General features: G+C 33.0%; 1 protein-coding gene across 1 annotated transcript; it reads right to left on the bottom strand.

Moving 5' to 3' along the window:
- Positions 1 to 61: 61 nt before the first annotated feature.
- LOC139504851 (putative leucine-rich repeat-containing protein DDB_G0290503) lies at positions 62 to 3,757 on the bottom strand (the record flags this gene model as incomplete). Its single annotated transcript, XM_071294768.1, has 2 exons — positions 3,743 to 3,757; positions 62 to 2,540 (listed from the first exon to the last, which is right to left on the bottom strand). Coding segments are annotated over exons 1-2 (2,494 nt in total), but the record flags the coding sequence as incomplete, so codon positions are not given.
- Between the last annotated feature and the right edge of the window lie 15,347 nt (positions 3,758 to 19,104).

Consider the following 19,104-nt stretch of genomic DNA (forward strand, 5'->3'; position numbering starts at 1 on the left):
AAATATTCTTGTCTACTGGATAGTGAATATGAAATGGCTCGAAATAAACAATTTCCATCACCTGTGATAGTCTTGCAAGCAATTGGTGGTCCTATGTTATAAGAATTTGAAGAATTCTGTTTGGATATATACTTGCTTGGTATATTTATGATTTTACAAAGCTTCCTCTTTAAAAGTGTATGCAGGGGTATAAAATCATAAAAGATTTCAGCTGAAGACAATATTTCAATATCAGATTCATCATCCATAATAACCTCATTAATGTGTACTTCATTAATTTTATCAATGCCAATACTTTTATGAATGTTCAATTCGATTATTTCTGGTGATATGTTGTCGTTCAGAGTTATATTTTTTTGAGTTTTAGGAAGCTCATGACTATCTTTGTTTCCAGTTTGTAGAATTTCAGATAGTTTAAGTTCACTAGTGTTTATTTGTGTATGACTTTCTGAAAGTTCAGAGTTAGTTTTGATTATAGGTTGTTGTCCAAAAATAGAAATACTGACTCCTGTTACCTCAAACCATTGATCTTGACTTGCACCAGCAATCATGTTGCAACAATACTGGTATAGATGATCCAGACTGTTTAACTTTAAAAGTAAACTTTTACCATCACTGTCCTTTAAGCCAAGCTCATTCCGTGCATGAGAATCAAACAAAAGTAATTCTTGATTATGTTTCAAGGCTAAAAAAGTAGTGTCATATGCACATATAAAGCAAGCATCATAGTCTATAAGGGACTCTTGTAAAGCTTGGTCTAAAGGTAAAGAATTTCCAAATGAACTAAAATCTGTAGTTCCAGAAGTATCTACAACAGCTGTAATTGATTCTTTTCTTGATATTTCCAATAACTTTCCTGACATGTCTATCATACCTGGTAGGTCTGATACAAGTAAATGAGTATTATTACCATGAATATTTCTATATATTTCATTTCCATCAATCAAAACATTGTCTAAATACATAGGATCCCAATCATTTAGATCTTTAATTTTACTATGGGCAAGAGCTGATAAACAGTTTGCAACACATTGCTTCCCACTATCAATTCCAAATCTGGTATCTCCTTGGTGAAAACTACCTTGAACTACCCAATTATCAAAAACTGATCTAACCTCTATACTATCTTCAGATATGTTTCTTCTATTTCTATGACTATACAACTTTAGCTTATCATTCTCTTGTTTACATTCTGAAAAATCATTACAATCAAGCTGAATATTTTCAGTTTCAATAGCCATGCTTTCAGTCTTATCCAAGAATTCATGACTATTCATGTGTTCCTTATTAAAATTTGTATCCAATTGGATTGCATCATTCAAATTTGAAAGATTGTGTTTGATTTTAGAACTTTGTTTTGATATCATTGACTTCATCGATTCAACATCCAGATCTGTTTTCATTGATTCATTATCCATGTTTGTTTTCATTGATACATAATCCATATTTGTTTTAATCCATTCATAATCCATACTTGTATTAACTAAATCATAATCCAGATTTGTTTTCATCGATTCATTATGCATCTTTGTTTTAGTTGATTTAATATCTAGGTTTGAAATAAATGATTCAGAACCCACATTTGATTTCATTGACTTATTTAATTGGATTGATTTGATTGATTGTTTTAATTCAGATTTGACTGATTGTTGTGATTCAGATTTGATTGATAGATTTAATTTGGTAGATTCTTTAGATACTATTGTTTCAGTACTATTGATTGATTCATTATTATATGGACAATTTAGTGAGTCGACACTCTGATCATTGTTGGTAGGACAGTTTAGAGAGTTGACACTCTGGTCATTGTTGGTAGAACAGTTTAGAGAGTTGAAGCTCTGATCTTGTTTAATAGGACAGTTTATAGAGTTGACACTCTGATCTAGTTTTATAGTACAGTTTATAGAGTTGACGCTCTGATCTTGTTTCATAAGACAGTTTATAGAGTTGATGCTCTCATCTTGTTTTATAGGACAGTTTATAGAGTTGACGCTCTGATCTAGCAGTATAGGACAGTTTATAGAGTTGACGCTCTGATCTAGCTGTATAGGACAGTTTATAGAGTTGACGCTCTGATCTTGCTGTATAGGACAGTTTATAGAGTTGACGCTCTGATCTAGTGGTTTAGGACAGTTTATAGAGTTGATGCTCTGATCTAGCAGTATAGGACAGTTTATAGAGGTAACGCTCTGATCTAGCTGTATAGGACAGTTTATAGAGGTGACGCTCTGATCTAGCAGTAAAGGACAGTTTATAGAGGTGACGCTCTGATCTAGTTGTATAGGACAGTTTATAGAGTTGACGCTCTGCTCTAGCTGCATAGGACAGTTTAAAGAGTTGATGCTCTGATCATTGTTTGTAGGACAGTTTAGAGAGTTGACGCTCTGATTAGTAGGGCAGTTTAAAGAGGTGGCGCTCTGATTATCCACGGAGATGAGGTTTTTGTTATTGGCCTGCTTTATTCTTCTCTCTCTCATTCGATCTCTCTGCTCTTTCTTTTTACTTAAATCACTTTTCTTTCTTCCTCTACGTGGCATTTTCTACAAAATAAGAATAAAATTATATAAAACCCTGTTATGAAATCTAAAAGCAACATGTAACATTGTGTAAAGAGGATTAAAAGACAAGAAAAGTCCTGGAATATATATATTCTATTATCTAACAAGAATGTGTCCATAGTACAGTACACTCACACTTTTATTTTCAAAGTTGGGATATAAACTCTAATTTGGCATTAACATTAGAAAGATCATATCATAGGGAAAATGTGTACTAAGTTTAAATTTAAAGTTGATTAGACTTCAACCTCATCATAAACTACCTTGACCAAAAACTTAAACCTGAAGCAGGACATACGGAGGAACGAACGAATGGACAGATGAACAAATGGAGGGACGTACAGACCAGAAAAAATTATGACCCTTTACTATCACAGGAAGGGCATAAAAAGTGTTTGCGATCTTATAATATTCAAATACTTCAAACCAAACAACTCTGATAATCAACTTATGCAATATATAATTCTGTTATTCATTTGATATTTTTCTATACTTGAATTATTGGATGGGTTATTCTACAATGACAAAGGAGTAGAGGCAAATAAGGCCCTTATTCGGCCCAAATATTAGTGCAATTTGAAAAGCTACCATTAATATTCTTAACTTTTTCCCCACTACAATAAATGCATTTCCGAACAGTTCTCATAAACTAAACGTCTTGGGCAAAAAGGTGGCCTTAATGCCTCCTTTTTAATCTTTTACAAGATTTTTTTTCTTCGTTATATATATGTGATTTAATAACAGAAAAAGCTGTATTAACTTACCACAACTATTTACCACTTCTTAATAAAATTAACAAGCTTTTACAGTCAGCTTCAAATGTAATCTATACCCTCACTTCAACAAGTCAGAACTGAAGAAATACCTGTTAAAAGAAATGTTATCAGTACATGTACTTGACTGTTTCATGTTTGTCTTTTCTATATTTTCATAATTTTCAAAATATAGCTTGAGAAAAAAAATTGACATGTATTAACAGTTCCTATTGTATTCAAATCAGTGAACATGAATTTTACAGTTGTATTGTAAATTCGCCTTTAAAAAAGTATTTCTGAGTAGCTGCCCTTTGGGTTATATGGCAGAGTAGAATGAATCTGAATTAAACATATATATTCTGGGTTTTTTTTGGTTTTTTTTTTAATTATAAGATGAAGAAGAGGCTCTCAAGAGCCTGAATCACTCACCTTGATTTTTGGCATTTATCTTTCGTTTTAGAGTGTCACATTTCATTGTAGTTTGTTATTAAATAAAATTGTGTAAAACTGTTCTTGAAGGGCAATAACTCTTTAAGGGGTCAATTGACAATTTTGGTCATATTTATTAGTAGATCTTACTTTGCTGATCATATTTGCTGTTTACAGCTTATCTTTATCATTAATACTATTCAAGATAATAACCATAAACTGCAATATTTCCTTAAAATTACCAATTTAGTGGCAGCTACCCAACAATGGGTTATTAGATCCATCTGAAAACTTCAGGGCTGATAGAACTTTACCTTATGAATACTTTTACCCCCTGTCAGATTTGCTCTAACTGTTTTGGTTTTTGAAATATAAGCAAATAACTGCATTTTACCCCTATGTTCTATTTTTAGCCATGGCAGCCATGTTTTTGACGAAACAGAAAATAAAACACAAACTTTATACTAGACATCCTAAGGATCATTCAGCTTAAGTTTGGTTGCAATTATTTCAATGGTTTCAGAAAAGAAGATTTTTTAAAGTTCGAAAACATGATAAACAAATTTTGTAAAATTGTCCTTAAAGGGCAATAACTGTTTAGGGGTCAATTGACAATTTTGGTCATATAAACTTATTTGTAGATCTTACTTTGCAGAACAAATTTGCTGTTTACAGTTTATCTTTATCATGAATACTATTCAAGATAATAACCAAAAACTGCAAAATTTCCTTAAAATTACCAATTTAGTGGGCAGAAACCCAACAATGGGTTATTAGATCCATCTGAAAACTTCAGGGCTGATTGAAATTTACCTTAAGAATACTTTTACCCCTTGACAGATTTGCTCTAACTGCTTTGGTTTTTCAGATATAAGCCAAAAACTGCATTTTACCCATATGCTCTATTTTTAGCCATGGCGGCCATGTTTTTTGACCAAACAGAAAATAAAACATAAACTTTATTTTAGATACCCTAAGGATCATTCAGCTTAAGTTTGGTTTGAATTGGTTCAGTAGTTTCAGAGAAGATGTTTGAAATAGTTTACACCAGACGGACGAGAACGACGGACGCCAAGTGATGGCTACAGCTCACAGTTCCTTCGGAACAGTGAGCTAAAAACAATTACATAATTTCACACAAATCAGTTACATTTTTTTTTCAAAATTTGTGTATTTCATTAAAGATCTAGACAATTGTGTTCTGTTACTTTACAATTCAAGGTAACGCCACAGAAGATCTACCTTAAGTGCTGTACTTTCTGAATATATTATATTAGCTTACCACAATGTTTACTATAAGTTCCAAAATCAAAGAAACCAGCTTTTTTGGTCAGCTTAATTAAATCAAAAACCTCTGTTACTCCAACTAGTAAGAACTGAAGTAGGCCTGTAAATAAAAATGTTATTGGTAAATGTAACTTTAATTTAATACTACATGTATTCATGAGATGTATTTATATAACAACATGAACAATGTCTACTGTTGTACATAACTTTATCATTGCTTGAGAAAAAAAATACCTAGTACATGTGTATAAAGTTATCATTACAATAAATTGACTTTATTTTTCACAAGACTTGCATGAATTGACATGATTGAGAGCATTCTGAGAGTATTGCCTGGTAATATGTAGTGACACTAGTCCCCTACCAGTAAAAGTAATGGAACAAAGTGCTTAATCTTAATCAATATTTTGTGATATTATTAATTTTGTATATTTTAACTAACTTTAATTTGTTCTGGGTTAGTGACACGACTATATTTTTGATAGGACATAGTACGGTTATTTTTAGAAGGTCTTAAAACTGATATACTTTGTGATGTCATCTAACATGCCTTATGAATTTCATGAAATGGTTAAAAGTGTTTAACTAGTATGTTGTTATAGTAAAAGGGGCTTACCGAAAAATGTATATGATACCTTTAAAATTCAACAAAATTAAATGATAAAAAATAGAATATAAGTACCGACAATTTTGATACAAGTCTGATAGGAAATTAATAAAATAAGTATAGATACATGTATGATAGCACCATAGTTATTACAACTATGGCAATTCAACAGTTTAGAAAATATGTCTTGTACATAGTTTGCATGATGTTGAATAACATTAATTTTATCTATTTTATCTCAGCTGAATGACGACTGAGTGCGGGAGTTTCTCCCTACATTAAAGACCCATTGGTGGCCTTCGGCTGTTGTCTGGTCTATGGTCGTGTAGTTGTCTCTTTGACACATTCCCCATTTCCTTTCATCAGTGTCTCTTTGTTGTGGGATGTATAAGTACCCAGCCACGTCCACTTGTCTTTTTTGTATTTTATCTATCTGATGGGTTAAGCCTTTTACAACTGATTTTTATAGTTCGTTCTTATGTTGTACTGTTACACGACTGTCCCAGGTTCGGGGGAGGGTTGGGATCCTGGTAATATGTTAACCCTGCCACATTCTGTATGTGTGTGCCTTTCCGAAGTCAGAAGCCTGTAATTCAGTGGTTGTCGTTTGTTTATGTATTACATATTTGTTTTTCATTAATTTTTTGTACATAAATAAGGTCGTTAGTTTTCTAGGTTGAATTGTTTTACATTGTCATTTTGGGACGGGGCCTTTTATAGCTGACTATGCAGGATGGGCATTGTTGAAGGCTGAACTGTGACCTATAGTTGTTAATTTCTGTGTCATTTGGTCTCTTGTGGAGAGTTGTCTCATTGGCAATCATACCACATCTTCTTTTTTTGCTTCACATCACGGTGCGGAGCTATTAGTTTCAGTCGAAATACACGCCATCTTGAATAAATTACTTATCATGTATAGATTCTGATTGGTTGAATAATAATGAGGCTGAGATTGATACAGCAACAGCTATTGGCTTAAATGAGATAAAGAATTACAGACTTTTCTCGTCCAGGATAAGACATCAAATGCCAGAAAATTAACAATGATTAACTATGTGTATTTCAGTTCTGATCAACTGTCTTTAATTCATGTTCCTTTTATTATGCATACCTTTCACAGATAAATTCAATATTGAAATATCAATTATTAATATGTGTTTAATTGCTTTGTTACTCTGCAATTTGCATGTTTTGCTTTGCTAAATAATGTTCCTATACAATGTTTACAAAAATGTATTGTCTGTATTTTATAACTTCTGACAATATATAGGCACACCTCCAGAACGGCACACCTCAAGAACTGTGTCTAAATCTATAATTGTTTTAATTTTCAACAAGAAATTTAAATTTTTTAAAGGCATGGGTGTTTAACGCACACTCTTAAAGTACATCCATTTTATATCAATCAATATCTAAAAATACTACATTTCCAATACTAATTTAACAACCACATGCACACATATAACCTTAAATTAGTGTAAACCAAAGCAGTACATAGCTTTTTTAGAAAGCTAATACATGTACTTGTATATGTAAAAGTTTCATAGTCAACCATGGTCAATGAACCATGATGAGGGGGTTGGGCTTTATAGTCTCCATGGAAATAAGATGTGCTTATGCTTATTCATTGTACAACTGAATATTAATAAACATTGGCCTACCACTAATGGTTTTCCTTGAACTGACCTAATCACAAACTAATAATACATGTAAACTTTAGCAAAATTTTCAAAGTCAATAGACCATGACTAAGGAGGCAGAGCCATATAATCTCCATTGAAATGAGATATATATGCCAATGGTACATGTAATACAACTGCATACCAAATATCATTGACCTACATGTATAGCTGCCACTAGTCGTCAATGGCGGATCCAGAAATTTTCATAAGTGGGGGCCCACTGACTGACCTAAGAGGGGGCCCGCTCCAGTCATGCTTCAGTGATTCCCTATATAAGCAACCATTTTTTTCCAAAAAGGGGGGGGGGGGCCCCTTAATCCGCCTCTGGTCGTTCCCCAAAAACTGACCTTATCACAAACTAATACATGTACATGTAAACTAAGCAAATTTTCAAAGTCAATAGACATTGACTGAGAATGAGGGGGCAAATAATCTCCATGGAAATGAGATATGCCAATGCTTATACAGCATACTAAATATCATTGACCTGCCACTTGTGGTTAACCATAAACTATACATTATCACAAACTAATTATTAGCCTTACAAGTCATTCAAGTGGCATTTCAGTTAATTGCATAGAAAACAAGTGAAACTGCGAGCTACTGCTCACTGATGATACCCCCGCCGCAAGTGGATAATATTAATAGTGTAAAAATATGCAAGTGTTCGGTAAACAGGAAGTTGTCGAGTGATGAATCTGAAAACGCATCACACGGTATAGCTGACTTATAAAAATCCTGAAACCAAATTTCAGAAATCCTTGTATTGTAGCTATAGTTCCTGAGAAAAATGTGACGAAAATTTTTAACTTGGTTATCATGTGTAAAATCATACAAGTGTTCGGTAAACAGGAAGTTGTCGAGTGATGAATCTGAAAACGCATCACACGGTATAGCTGACTTATATAAATCCTGAAACCAAATTTCAGAAATCCTTGTATTGTAGTTCCTGAGAAAAATGTGACGAAAATTTTCAACTTGGCTATCATGTGTAAAATCATACAAGTGTTCGGTAAACAGGAAGTTGTCCAGTGATGAATCTGAAAAGGCATCACACGGTATAGCTGACTTATATAAATCCTGAAATCAAATTTCAGAAATCCTTGTATTGTAGTTCCTGAGAAAAATGTGACGAAAATTTTCAACTTGGCTATCATGTGTAAAATCAGACAAGTGTTCGGTAAACAGGAAGTTGTCAAGTGATGAATCTGAAAACGCATCACACGGTATGGCTGACATATTAATGTTGATACCAAATTACAGAAAGGGTGGATGTGTAGTTCCTGAGAAAAATGTGACGAAAGTTTCATTGGACGGTACGACAGATAGAGGTAAAACAGTATACCCCCCCTTTTTTAAAGCGGGGGTATAATAATCGCCACCTTGATATGCTTAGTTCAAACTGATGAGCATGTGCAGAGTTGGTATGTGACATTACAGGTCATTTAAAAAAATATATACAGTATATGGTTGAGGAATTTCATACGTGAATCATTTTATATTATTATTATTTTCAAAAAAGTGCATTCACCTCTATTAACTTATTAAGCAATTATTATATTTTCACAATTTCAACACTCCTTTCCAGCAAATAACCTGTATAGCCCTCCCTTACTTACAGTTACCTATTTACTGCCTCGCACATACACATGTATATAAAAAACTAACCAGGTTCAAGAAACAGTATTACATCACTGTGCAAGTGGTAAATACTGCATTTCAAAGGCAGTTCAATACACATTTATCATGTTTATTGTTAAAAATGATAACAGACTGCGTTACAATGTATGTGTAGTTGAACAACTTACTTTAATCAAAGCGTAACAATGTACATTGTAATTTGTACATGTTCCAGACCATATGAGTACGTGTACCGTCTGGACCGTATATGAGTATTTTGAAAAAGTATACATACTGTCCAGACGGTACATGTACAGTTCAAATACTCATATGGTCTGGAACATACAAACATGTACAGGTCATAGAAACAAATCTATTTTAGAACAATTTGTTCTAATTTTGTATCACAGGTAAAGCATTGTAAAGGAAACGTTGGTACGCAAATAAACTAAAACAAAATGTGTTTATAAATTTTATAAAAAGAAGACAAAATACAATAACCATGATAAAACTTTAATATTAGATATCTAAACAATCATACAATGTAGGTTAGTTAGTGTGTAAAACTTCATTTCTGGAAGCATAATTTATCAGATAAAGGCGCACCTGTATCCCTGCTCTATTAAATTAAAGTTACCAGCACTTTCACAATTGTCATTCTGTAGGGTAGTATACTTTAGAAATAATTTATGTTCCGTATGTACATAATTTTGATTCCTGTACGACTGAGGCAGGGTAACCATCTTATTATATTTCAATTTCCCAAATATTTTGTGCAGTATAAATTATTTTTTCAACATATATATGTCATTGTATGTTGAAGAGGAAAAATACAAGTAGTTAATTTATTATTATACTAACACTTATTTGTGGCAATACAAATATTCGGCGAATGTTTCAACAAACATTAACCCAGTGTATCCCAAACTTTGTCTGACTGACAAAATGTCAGACAAGAAATTCTTTCGGACAGACAGAACTTTCAAGATTTTTTAGTTGAAAAAAGTTCTTTCTTTTTCGGTCAGGCTAACTTTATAACGGTTTGGCTAAGACTGTGTAACTATTCTGTTCAAATAATAAAAATTATACAACTAGAATACAATATTTTCTTAAAGAAGAAAATTAAAATCAGGGCGAACAGTCTCTGGGACGAACGTGAATCAGGACGAACGGACCCGGATTCATATTTCTCCATTTGTTATGATAAGTTTACCCTAAAAAGATGTTAAATTTGAAATATCAATAGGAAAAGATGATATGAATACCTCTTAAACAATGAGTGACGATACATTCAGTCTTTTTTCAAATGTGCTTACCGCGTATAATAAGATTATCTTTTTCAAAACAGCTCGAAATCTTCTATGCCACAAAGCCTGCACAGGAAATCAAATCAAATTTTTAACGTGTAAACCAAAGTCGGAGAGAATTCCGCATTTTTGTGGCTCATACCATGGACTATATATATAAACAAGTACACACCCGTGATATCGCGGGTCCGTGACTGAATTAAAGTATATATATTTAAGCCTTGTTTTAGTAATTGATATTGTCATCTGATAAAGTTATGTCGATTATAAGATACACAGTTTTCTCTGCTTTCAAACATTTGTTTGAACCCGTCGACCCGGAACTTTAACTTCAATTATTGGTAATATTAATTATTTGCAGAAGGTCCTGGCTATCCAGGAATGGAGTATTTTTTAATCAACAACATTGTCCTATATTAGTTATCTTAGAAAGTATTGCTGATTGCTGAATAAAACTACAATAGGGAACAATTTGACAATGATTGAATTTAGTAGTGTCAGCCCTTTGATTATTACCCGTGTGTATATCAAAATCATAAACACACCGTTTGGTGGTGCGCCTGTCAAATGCGGAACGTACAGATAAGTTTATAGGTAACAGGTGAATATACTATTGGTATCGGTATCGGATTTGACCCGGAACTTGGTAATTATTGGCAATATTAATTATGTGGAAAACAAAAGGGTCTGGAGTGGGGTAATTTTTAATCTACACCATTGTCCTATATAAGCTATATATAGAGTTGAATTCTTTGATTTGTCGTTTTTACCCGATGACGGCTGACAAATTGGACCTCGTAATTTTAGTATTATAGATACTAATAAGAAATATTATATAGTATAATAGTCCCAGGATATACGAATATATTTTATTGCTTAATGAAAACATAAAACATTACTATAACAATTTTTAAAATAGCAGGTATGTTAATTATGTAGCCGGCGGGGTTTTTACAATGTGTATTTTCGGTACCGTATTTTCAGTGTCAACTTTAACATATTTTACCCCAGTCCGTGTGAAGAGTAGATATCGGAATCCTAGCCGAGTCTCTGATCCTTCATATATGGCTTTGCAAAACTTAACACTAGCAAGTTTACATAGTTTATTAGTAAATTACATAATTCAACAAATATCAACAATTTGTACAGATAAAAACATGAAACATGAATATGAAAAGCAAGTTAAAATTCACATAAAAGTGACATAGCTTAATCTGTCATTTTAACCTTAATTGTCTAGATAAGATGCATTATGTAATTTTAGACACAATAGCGACATTGTGTCTCAGTAGATGCAGTGAAATGCATAACACCTTTCGTGAAGACAAAGCCTTTCGTGTAGACAAAGCCTTTCGTGTAGACAACACCTTTCGTGTACACAGTGCATTGGCGGATCCAGGGGGGGGGGGGGGGGGGGGGGTGGGTCCGGAGGTTGGAACCCCCCTTTTTTTGGCCGATCAATGCATTGAAATAGGGACATATAGTTGGGGTGGGGTGGGGTGGGGACGTTGAACAGACAACATGTATAGAGACAGAATGCACACATTAATTTAATGTAATTTCTTTTGTCTTTGTAGGAAATTGACATTTTGATCACAGTTCACCAGCAGTGCATGATTTGGATTTAATTGATCCGGTGTAACTTTAAAACACATTTAAGAATTATTTTCTGATAATTTACATTTTTCAGCACCTGTTTGTAACACAGATATAAGTATTTCAATCTAGGAGCGGACATTTTATTGTAGGATTTCACTGAGATTTACGGACCTAGCAATCGATTTTTATGGCATTGCCATTTCTTTTCTTTAGGAAAAGTCTTGAAAGATATCGGCACCACGTTGTTTTATGAACCTTTAGTACATGTATGCCCTGCTGACTGTAAATGTTGGGGTCGATTGGACTTGTAGTTTCAGAGTATAACTGATAACAAGGAGGTGGATTTTTTTTTCACAAGAGATGTAAGAACAATATTAAAATTCAATTCTTCCGAATAATTGAGAGTTTTTTCCTTCCATATTGTTTTAAATATACTGTCATTAATAAACTGTCATACATATTGATTGATTGATTGGTTGGTTTATAACTTAAACACTTGGGATAGGGTCTCTTGACAAAAACAAATGAAACCTTGGACCCCGTATTAAACAGACGAGACGGAAACATGCATGCAATGATTGATTAGTTGGTTGATTGATTTATTGATTGGTTGGTTTATTGGTTGGTTTGTTGGTTGGTTGGTTGGTCGGTTGGTTGGTTGGTTGGTTGGTTGATTAAACACGTTGGATAGGGTCAATTGAAACAGCGAAGAAGAAACAAAGAAGATCTTGGACCCTATATAAAACACATGAGACGGAAACATGCATGCACTGATTTATTGATTGATTGATTGATTGATTGGTTGGTTGGTTGGTTGGTATTCAAACACACATAAAACTCTTTAAAAGTGCCAAAATCACATAATTTGCCTCTTAGTACATGACCTTGACCTTTGACCTGGTGACCTTTGTCAAGGTCATTGCTTCACAATGTCATTGCAAAAGACCCTATGGGTCAAGGACATTTTGTTTAAGAGTTTTGCCTAATAATAGCTTTATATAAACCATCAATGGGGATTATGTCCCTTACACAATGGTAAAACCAATACAGTCATAATGTAACAAAGTTGCCCCTTGGAGTACCAAGCATTTTTCACTATTTAAATTTTCTGTATTTATAACCATTCCAAAGTTATGAGGAAATCAAAGACCAATAAAAATCTAAAATACGACCTTGACCTTTGACCTTGACCTTATTTTCATTTTTTTGGACCAAGGATTTCAAATAAAAAAACCGTAGGTCTCTATCACTTATGGTTTTTCAGTTAGAAATGCATATTCTTATATCAAACATAAAAGGGGGGATAACTGTCATATGGAATCTATATACGGCTTCTGTCAAAATAAAACAGAACATCCTGAGGATATAACGAGCAATTTGGAAAAATAAATTTGTCGGTTTCTTATACGGTTGCGAAGCCTTAGAGATAACAAGAAAAACAGTGTTCGGAGAGATAACTCTTATATGGGAAAGTATTCGGTTAAGCAGAGTTGGTTTCAAAAGCGTATATACATTGTACTGTTCAATATCATATTCCAAATATCTAAGCGACATTTTGCAAAACAAAAAAACAGCGAAGGAAAAAAATTAGGCGGAAGAAAAAAAAAAAAAAAATAATAATAAATATAGCTACTTCTGGTTTACAAAAGGTCACTTCCGGTTGTCTTTTTCTAGATCACATTGCTTGCAACCTAATTTAAAAAGTCCCAAGTCTTGATCATCTATACATATGAGGTAAAAGCAAAGGTCAAAATCTAGAACGTTACATTTACCTATGACCTTGAGCTCAATTTCGAGGTCATCAACCAAGGACCTCAAATCAAAAGACTCTAGGCCTCTACTATATATAGTTAATGAGTTGTATTACCTTACAACTAATATTGGATATAAAAGGGGGCAAAACTGGCATCAAAGGTCTACGTACTTTTTCGACTAAAATCTACGTGTTACCACATGTCGCAACTAACAATTTAGTAAAAATAATTTGTCGATAAGTTATACGGCTTTTGAAAATAAGTGAAAATCAGCCAAAATCAAATTTTATAATATGACCTTGACCTTTGACCTTGACCTTATTTTCATTTTTTTGGACCAAGGACCTCAAATCAAAAGACCCTAGGTCTCTATCACTTATGGTTTACCAGTTAGAAATGCAAATTCTTATATCAAACATAAAAGGGGGGATAACTGTCATATGGAATCTATATACGGCTTCGGTCAAAATAAAACAGAACATCCTGAGGATATAACGAGCAATTTTGAAAAATAAATTTGTCGGTTTCTTATACGGTTGCGAAGCCTTAGAGATAACAAGAAAAACAGTGTTCGGGGAGATAACTCTTATTTGGGAAAGTATTCGGTTAAAACGAGTTGGTTTCAAAAGCGTATAAACTGTTCGATATCATATTCCAAAATTCTAAGCGACATCTTGCGAAACAAAAAAACAGCGAAGGAAAAAAATTAGGCGGAAGAAAAAAAAAAAAAATTAAAAACCAATTGTTCAGAGAACAATTGAAGGTCTTTCAACCAATAAGGATCTATTTACATATAATAATATTAAAATTCAGTTGAAAATGTCAGTTCCTATGGCTTAATGATGTATAAATATGAATTTCAAGCAAAGGTCAAAATCTAGAACGTCCAATTAACCTATGACCTTGACCTCAATTTCAAGGTCATCAACCAAGGATCCCAAATCAAAAGACCCTTGGTCTGTATTATGTATGGTTCATGAGTAAAATCACTTTACGCATAATTCTAAATATAAGAGGGGCGAAAACTCCCATTTATTGTCTACGCACCCTTGCAACCAAAATTTATAAGATTCGACATGTCGCAACTAACAATTTAGTAAAAATAATTTGTAGATATCTTATAAGGTTAATGAAAATAAGTGAAAATAAGCCAAAATCAAAATTTAGAATTTGACCTTGACCTTTGACCTTGACCTAATTTTCATTTTTTTGGACCAAGGATCTTAAATCAAAAGACCCTAGGTCTCTATCACTTATGGTTTACCAGTTAGAAATGCATATCACTTATATCATATACAAAAGGGGGAATAACTCTCATATGGAGTCTCCGGATCGCCTCGATAAAAAAAAAACATAACATCCTGAGGATATAACGAGCAATTTGGAAAAATAAATTTGTCGGTTTCTTATACGGTTGCGAAGCCTTAGAGATAACAAGAAAAACAGTGTTCGGGGAGATAACTCTTATATGGGAAAGTATTCTGTTAAGCAGAGTTGGTTTCAAAAGCGTATAAACTGTTCGATATCATATTCCAAATATCTAAGAGACATCTTGCGAAACCAAAAAACAGCGAAGGTTAAAAAAGTTGGCGGAAGAAAAAAAAAAATAATAATTAAAAACCAATTGTTCAAAGAACAATTGAAGGTCTTTCAACTAATAAAGATCTATTTTGACATGAAAATATTAAAATTCAGTTAAAAATGTCAGTTCCTATGGCTTTATGATGTATAAATAGGAATTTAAAGCAAAGGTCAAAATCTAGAACGTCCAATTAACCTTTGACCTTGACCTCAATTTCAAGGTCATAGACTTAACATCTCGAATCAAAAGACACTAGTTCCTTAATATGTATGGTTCATGAGTAATATCACTTTACGCATAATTCTAAATATAAGAGAGGCAAAAACTCCCATTTATTGTCTACGCACCCTTCCAATCAAAATTTATGAGTTACGACATGTCGCAACTAACAATTTAGTAAAAATAATTTGTCGAAATCTTATAAAGTTAATGAAAGTAAGTGAAAATAAGCCAAAATCAAAATTTAAAATTTGACCTTGACCTTTGACCTTGACCTAATTTTCATTTTTTTGGACCAAGGATCTTAAATCAAAAGACCCTAGGTCTCTATCACTTATGGTTTACCAGTTAGAAATGCAAATCACTTATATCATATATAAAAGGGGGGATAACTCTCATATGGAGTCTCCGGATAGCTTCGGTCCAAATGAAACAGAACATCCTGAGGATATAACGAGCAATTTGGAAAAATAAATTTGTCGGTTTCTTATACGGTTGCGAAGCCTTAGAGATAACAATAAAAACAGTGTTCGGGGAGATAACTCTTATATGGGAAAGTATTCGGTTAAGCAGAGTTGGTTTCAAAAGCGTATAAACTGTTCGATATCATATTTCAAATATCTAAACGACATCTTGCGAAACAAAAAAACAGCGAAGGTAAAAAAAGTTGGCGAAGAAAAAAAAAAATAATAATAATTAAAAACCAATTGTTCAAAGAACAATTGAAGGTCTTTCAACCAATAAGGATCTATTTTGATATGAAAATATTAAGATTCAGTTGAAAATGTCAGTTGCTTTGGCTTTATGATATGAAAATATGAATTTGGAGCAAAGGTCAAAATCTAAAACGTCCAATTAACCTATGACCTTGACCCCAATTTCAAGGTCATAAACCAAGGATCCCAAATCAAAAGACCCTAGGTCAGTAGTATGTATGGTTCATGAGTAATATCACTTTACGCATAATTCTAAATATAAGAGGGGCAAAAACTCCCGTTTATTGTCTACGCACCCTTCCAATCAAAAATTTTAAGTTACGACATGTCGCAACTAACAATTTAGTAAAAAGAATTTGTCGAAATCTTCTAAAGTTAATGAGAATAAGTGAAAATAAGCCAAAATCAAAATTTAGAATTTGACCTTGACCTTTGACCTTGACCTAATTTTCATTTTTTTGGACCAAGGATCTTAAATCAAAAGACCCTAGGTCTCTATCACTTATAGTTTACCAGTTAGAAATGCATATCACTGATATCATATATAAAAGGGGGGATAACTCTCATATGGAGTCTCCGGATAGCTTCGGTTGAAATGAAACAGAACATCCTAAGGATATAACGAGCAATTTGGATAAATAAATTTGTCGGTTTCTTATACGGTCGCGAAGGAGTAGTGGCCACAAGAAAAACAGTGTTCGGGGAGATAACTCTTACAAGGTCAAGTTTTTTGTTACGCGGTGTCAGTTTCAGAAGCGTATTAACTGTTGGATATCATTTACCTTATATCTAAGCGATATCTTGTGAAACAAAAAAACAGTGAAGGAAAAAAAAGTTGGCGGAAGAAAAAAAAAAAAAAAAATAATAATAATAATAATCAGAACAAACCCTATAGGTCTTTCACCTGAAAGGTTGAAAGACCTAATAATAATAATAATCAGAACAAAACCTATAGGTCTTTCAACTGAAAGGTTGAAAGACCTAATAATAATAATAATAATAATCAGAACAAAACCTATAGGTCTTTCAACTGAAAGGTTGAAAGACCTAATAATAATAATCAGAAGAAATCCAATAGGTCTTTCCACGGAAAAGTGGAAAGACCTAATAATCAGAACAAAACCTATAGGTCTTTCAACTGAAAGGTTGAAAGACCTAATAATCAGAACAAAAACAATAGGTCTTTCAACTGAAAGGTTGAAAGACCTAATAATAATAATTAAAAACCAATTGTTCAAAGAACAATTGAAGGTCTTTCAACCAATAAGGATTTATTTTGATATGAAAATATTAAGATTCAGTTGAAAATTTCAGTTGCTATGTCTTTATGATATAAAAATATGAATTTCGAGCAAAGGTCAAAATCTAGAACGTCCAATTTACTTATGACCTTGACCTCAATTTCAAGGTCATAAACTAAGGATCCCAAATCAAAAGACCCTAGGTCAGTATTATTTATGGTTCATGAGTAATATCACTTCACGCTTAATTCTAAATATAAGAGGGGCAAAAACTCCCATTTATTGTCTACGCACCCTTCCAATCAAAATTTATAAGTTACGACAAGTCGCAACTAACAATTTAGTAAAAATAATTTGTCAAAATCTTATAAAGTTAATGAAGTAAGTGAAAATCAGCCAAATCAAAATTTAAAATTTGACCTTGACCTTTGACCTTGACCTAATTTTAATTTTTTTGGACCAAGGATCTTAAATCAAAAGACCATAGGTCTCTATCACTTATGGTTTACCAGTTAGAAATGCAAATCACTTATATCATATTTAAAAGGGGGAATAACTCTCATATGGAGTCTCCGGATAGCTTCGGTCAAAATAAAACAGATCATCCTGAGGATATAACGAGCAATTTGGAAAAATAAATTTGTCGCTTTCTTTTACGGTTGCGAAGCCTTAGTGGCCACAAGAAAAACAGTGTTCGGGGAGATAACTCTTACAAGGTAAAGTTTTTTGTTACGCGGTGTCAGTTTCAGAAGCGCATTAACTGTTCGATATCATATACCATATATCTAAGCGACATCTTGTGAAACAAAAAAACAGCGAAGGAAAAAAAAGTTGGCGGAAGAAAAAAAATAAAAATAATAATTAAAAACCAATTGTTCAAAGAACAATTGAAGGTCTTTCAACCAATAAGGATCTATTTAGATATGAAAATATTAAAATTCAGTTGAAAATGTCAGTTCCTATGGCTTAATGATGTATAAATATGAATTTTAAGCAAAGGTCAAAATCTAGAACGTCCAATTTACCTATGACCTTGACCTCAATTTCAAGGTCATAGACTAAACATCTCAAATAAAAAGACACTAGTTCCTTAATATGTATGGTTCATGAGTAAAATCACTTTACGCATAATTCTTAATATAAGAGGGGCGAAAACTCCCTTTTATTGTTTACGCACCCTCGCAACCAAAATTTGTAAGTTACGACATGTCGCAACTAACAATTTAGTAAAAAGAAATTGTCGATATCTTATAAGGTTAATGAAAAAAGGTGAAAATAAGCCAAAATCAAAATTAAGAATTTGACCTTGACCTTTGACCTTGACCTAATTTTCATTTTTTTGGACCAAGGATGTTAAATCAAAAGACCCTAGGTCTCTATCACTTATAGTTTACCAGTTAGAAATGCATATCACTGATATCATATATAAAAGGGGGGATGACTCTCATATGGAGTCTCCGGATAGCTTCCGTTGAAATGAAACAGAACATCCTAAGGATATAACGAGCAATTTGGAAAAATAAATTTGTCGGTTTCTTATACGGTTGCGAAGTAGTAGTGGCCACAAGAAAAACAGTGTTTGGGGAGATAACTCTTACAAGGTAAAGGTTTTTGTTACGCGGTGTCAGTTTCAGAAGCGCATTAACTGTTCGATATCATATACCAAATATCTAAGCGACATCTTGTGAAACAAAAAAACAGCGAAGGAAAAAAAAGTTGGCGGAAGAAAAAAAAAAAAAAAAATTAAA

Source organism: Mytilus edulis, unplaced genomic scaffold (assembly GCF_963676685.1).
Source record: "Mytilus edulis unplaced genomic scaffold, xbMytEdul2.2 SCAFFOLD_933, whole genome shotgun sequence".
NCBI classification, from domain to species: Eukaryota; Metazoa; Mollusca; class Bivalvia; order Mytilida; family Mytilidae; genus Mytilus; species Mytilus edulis.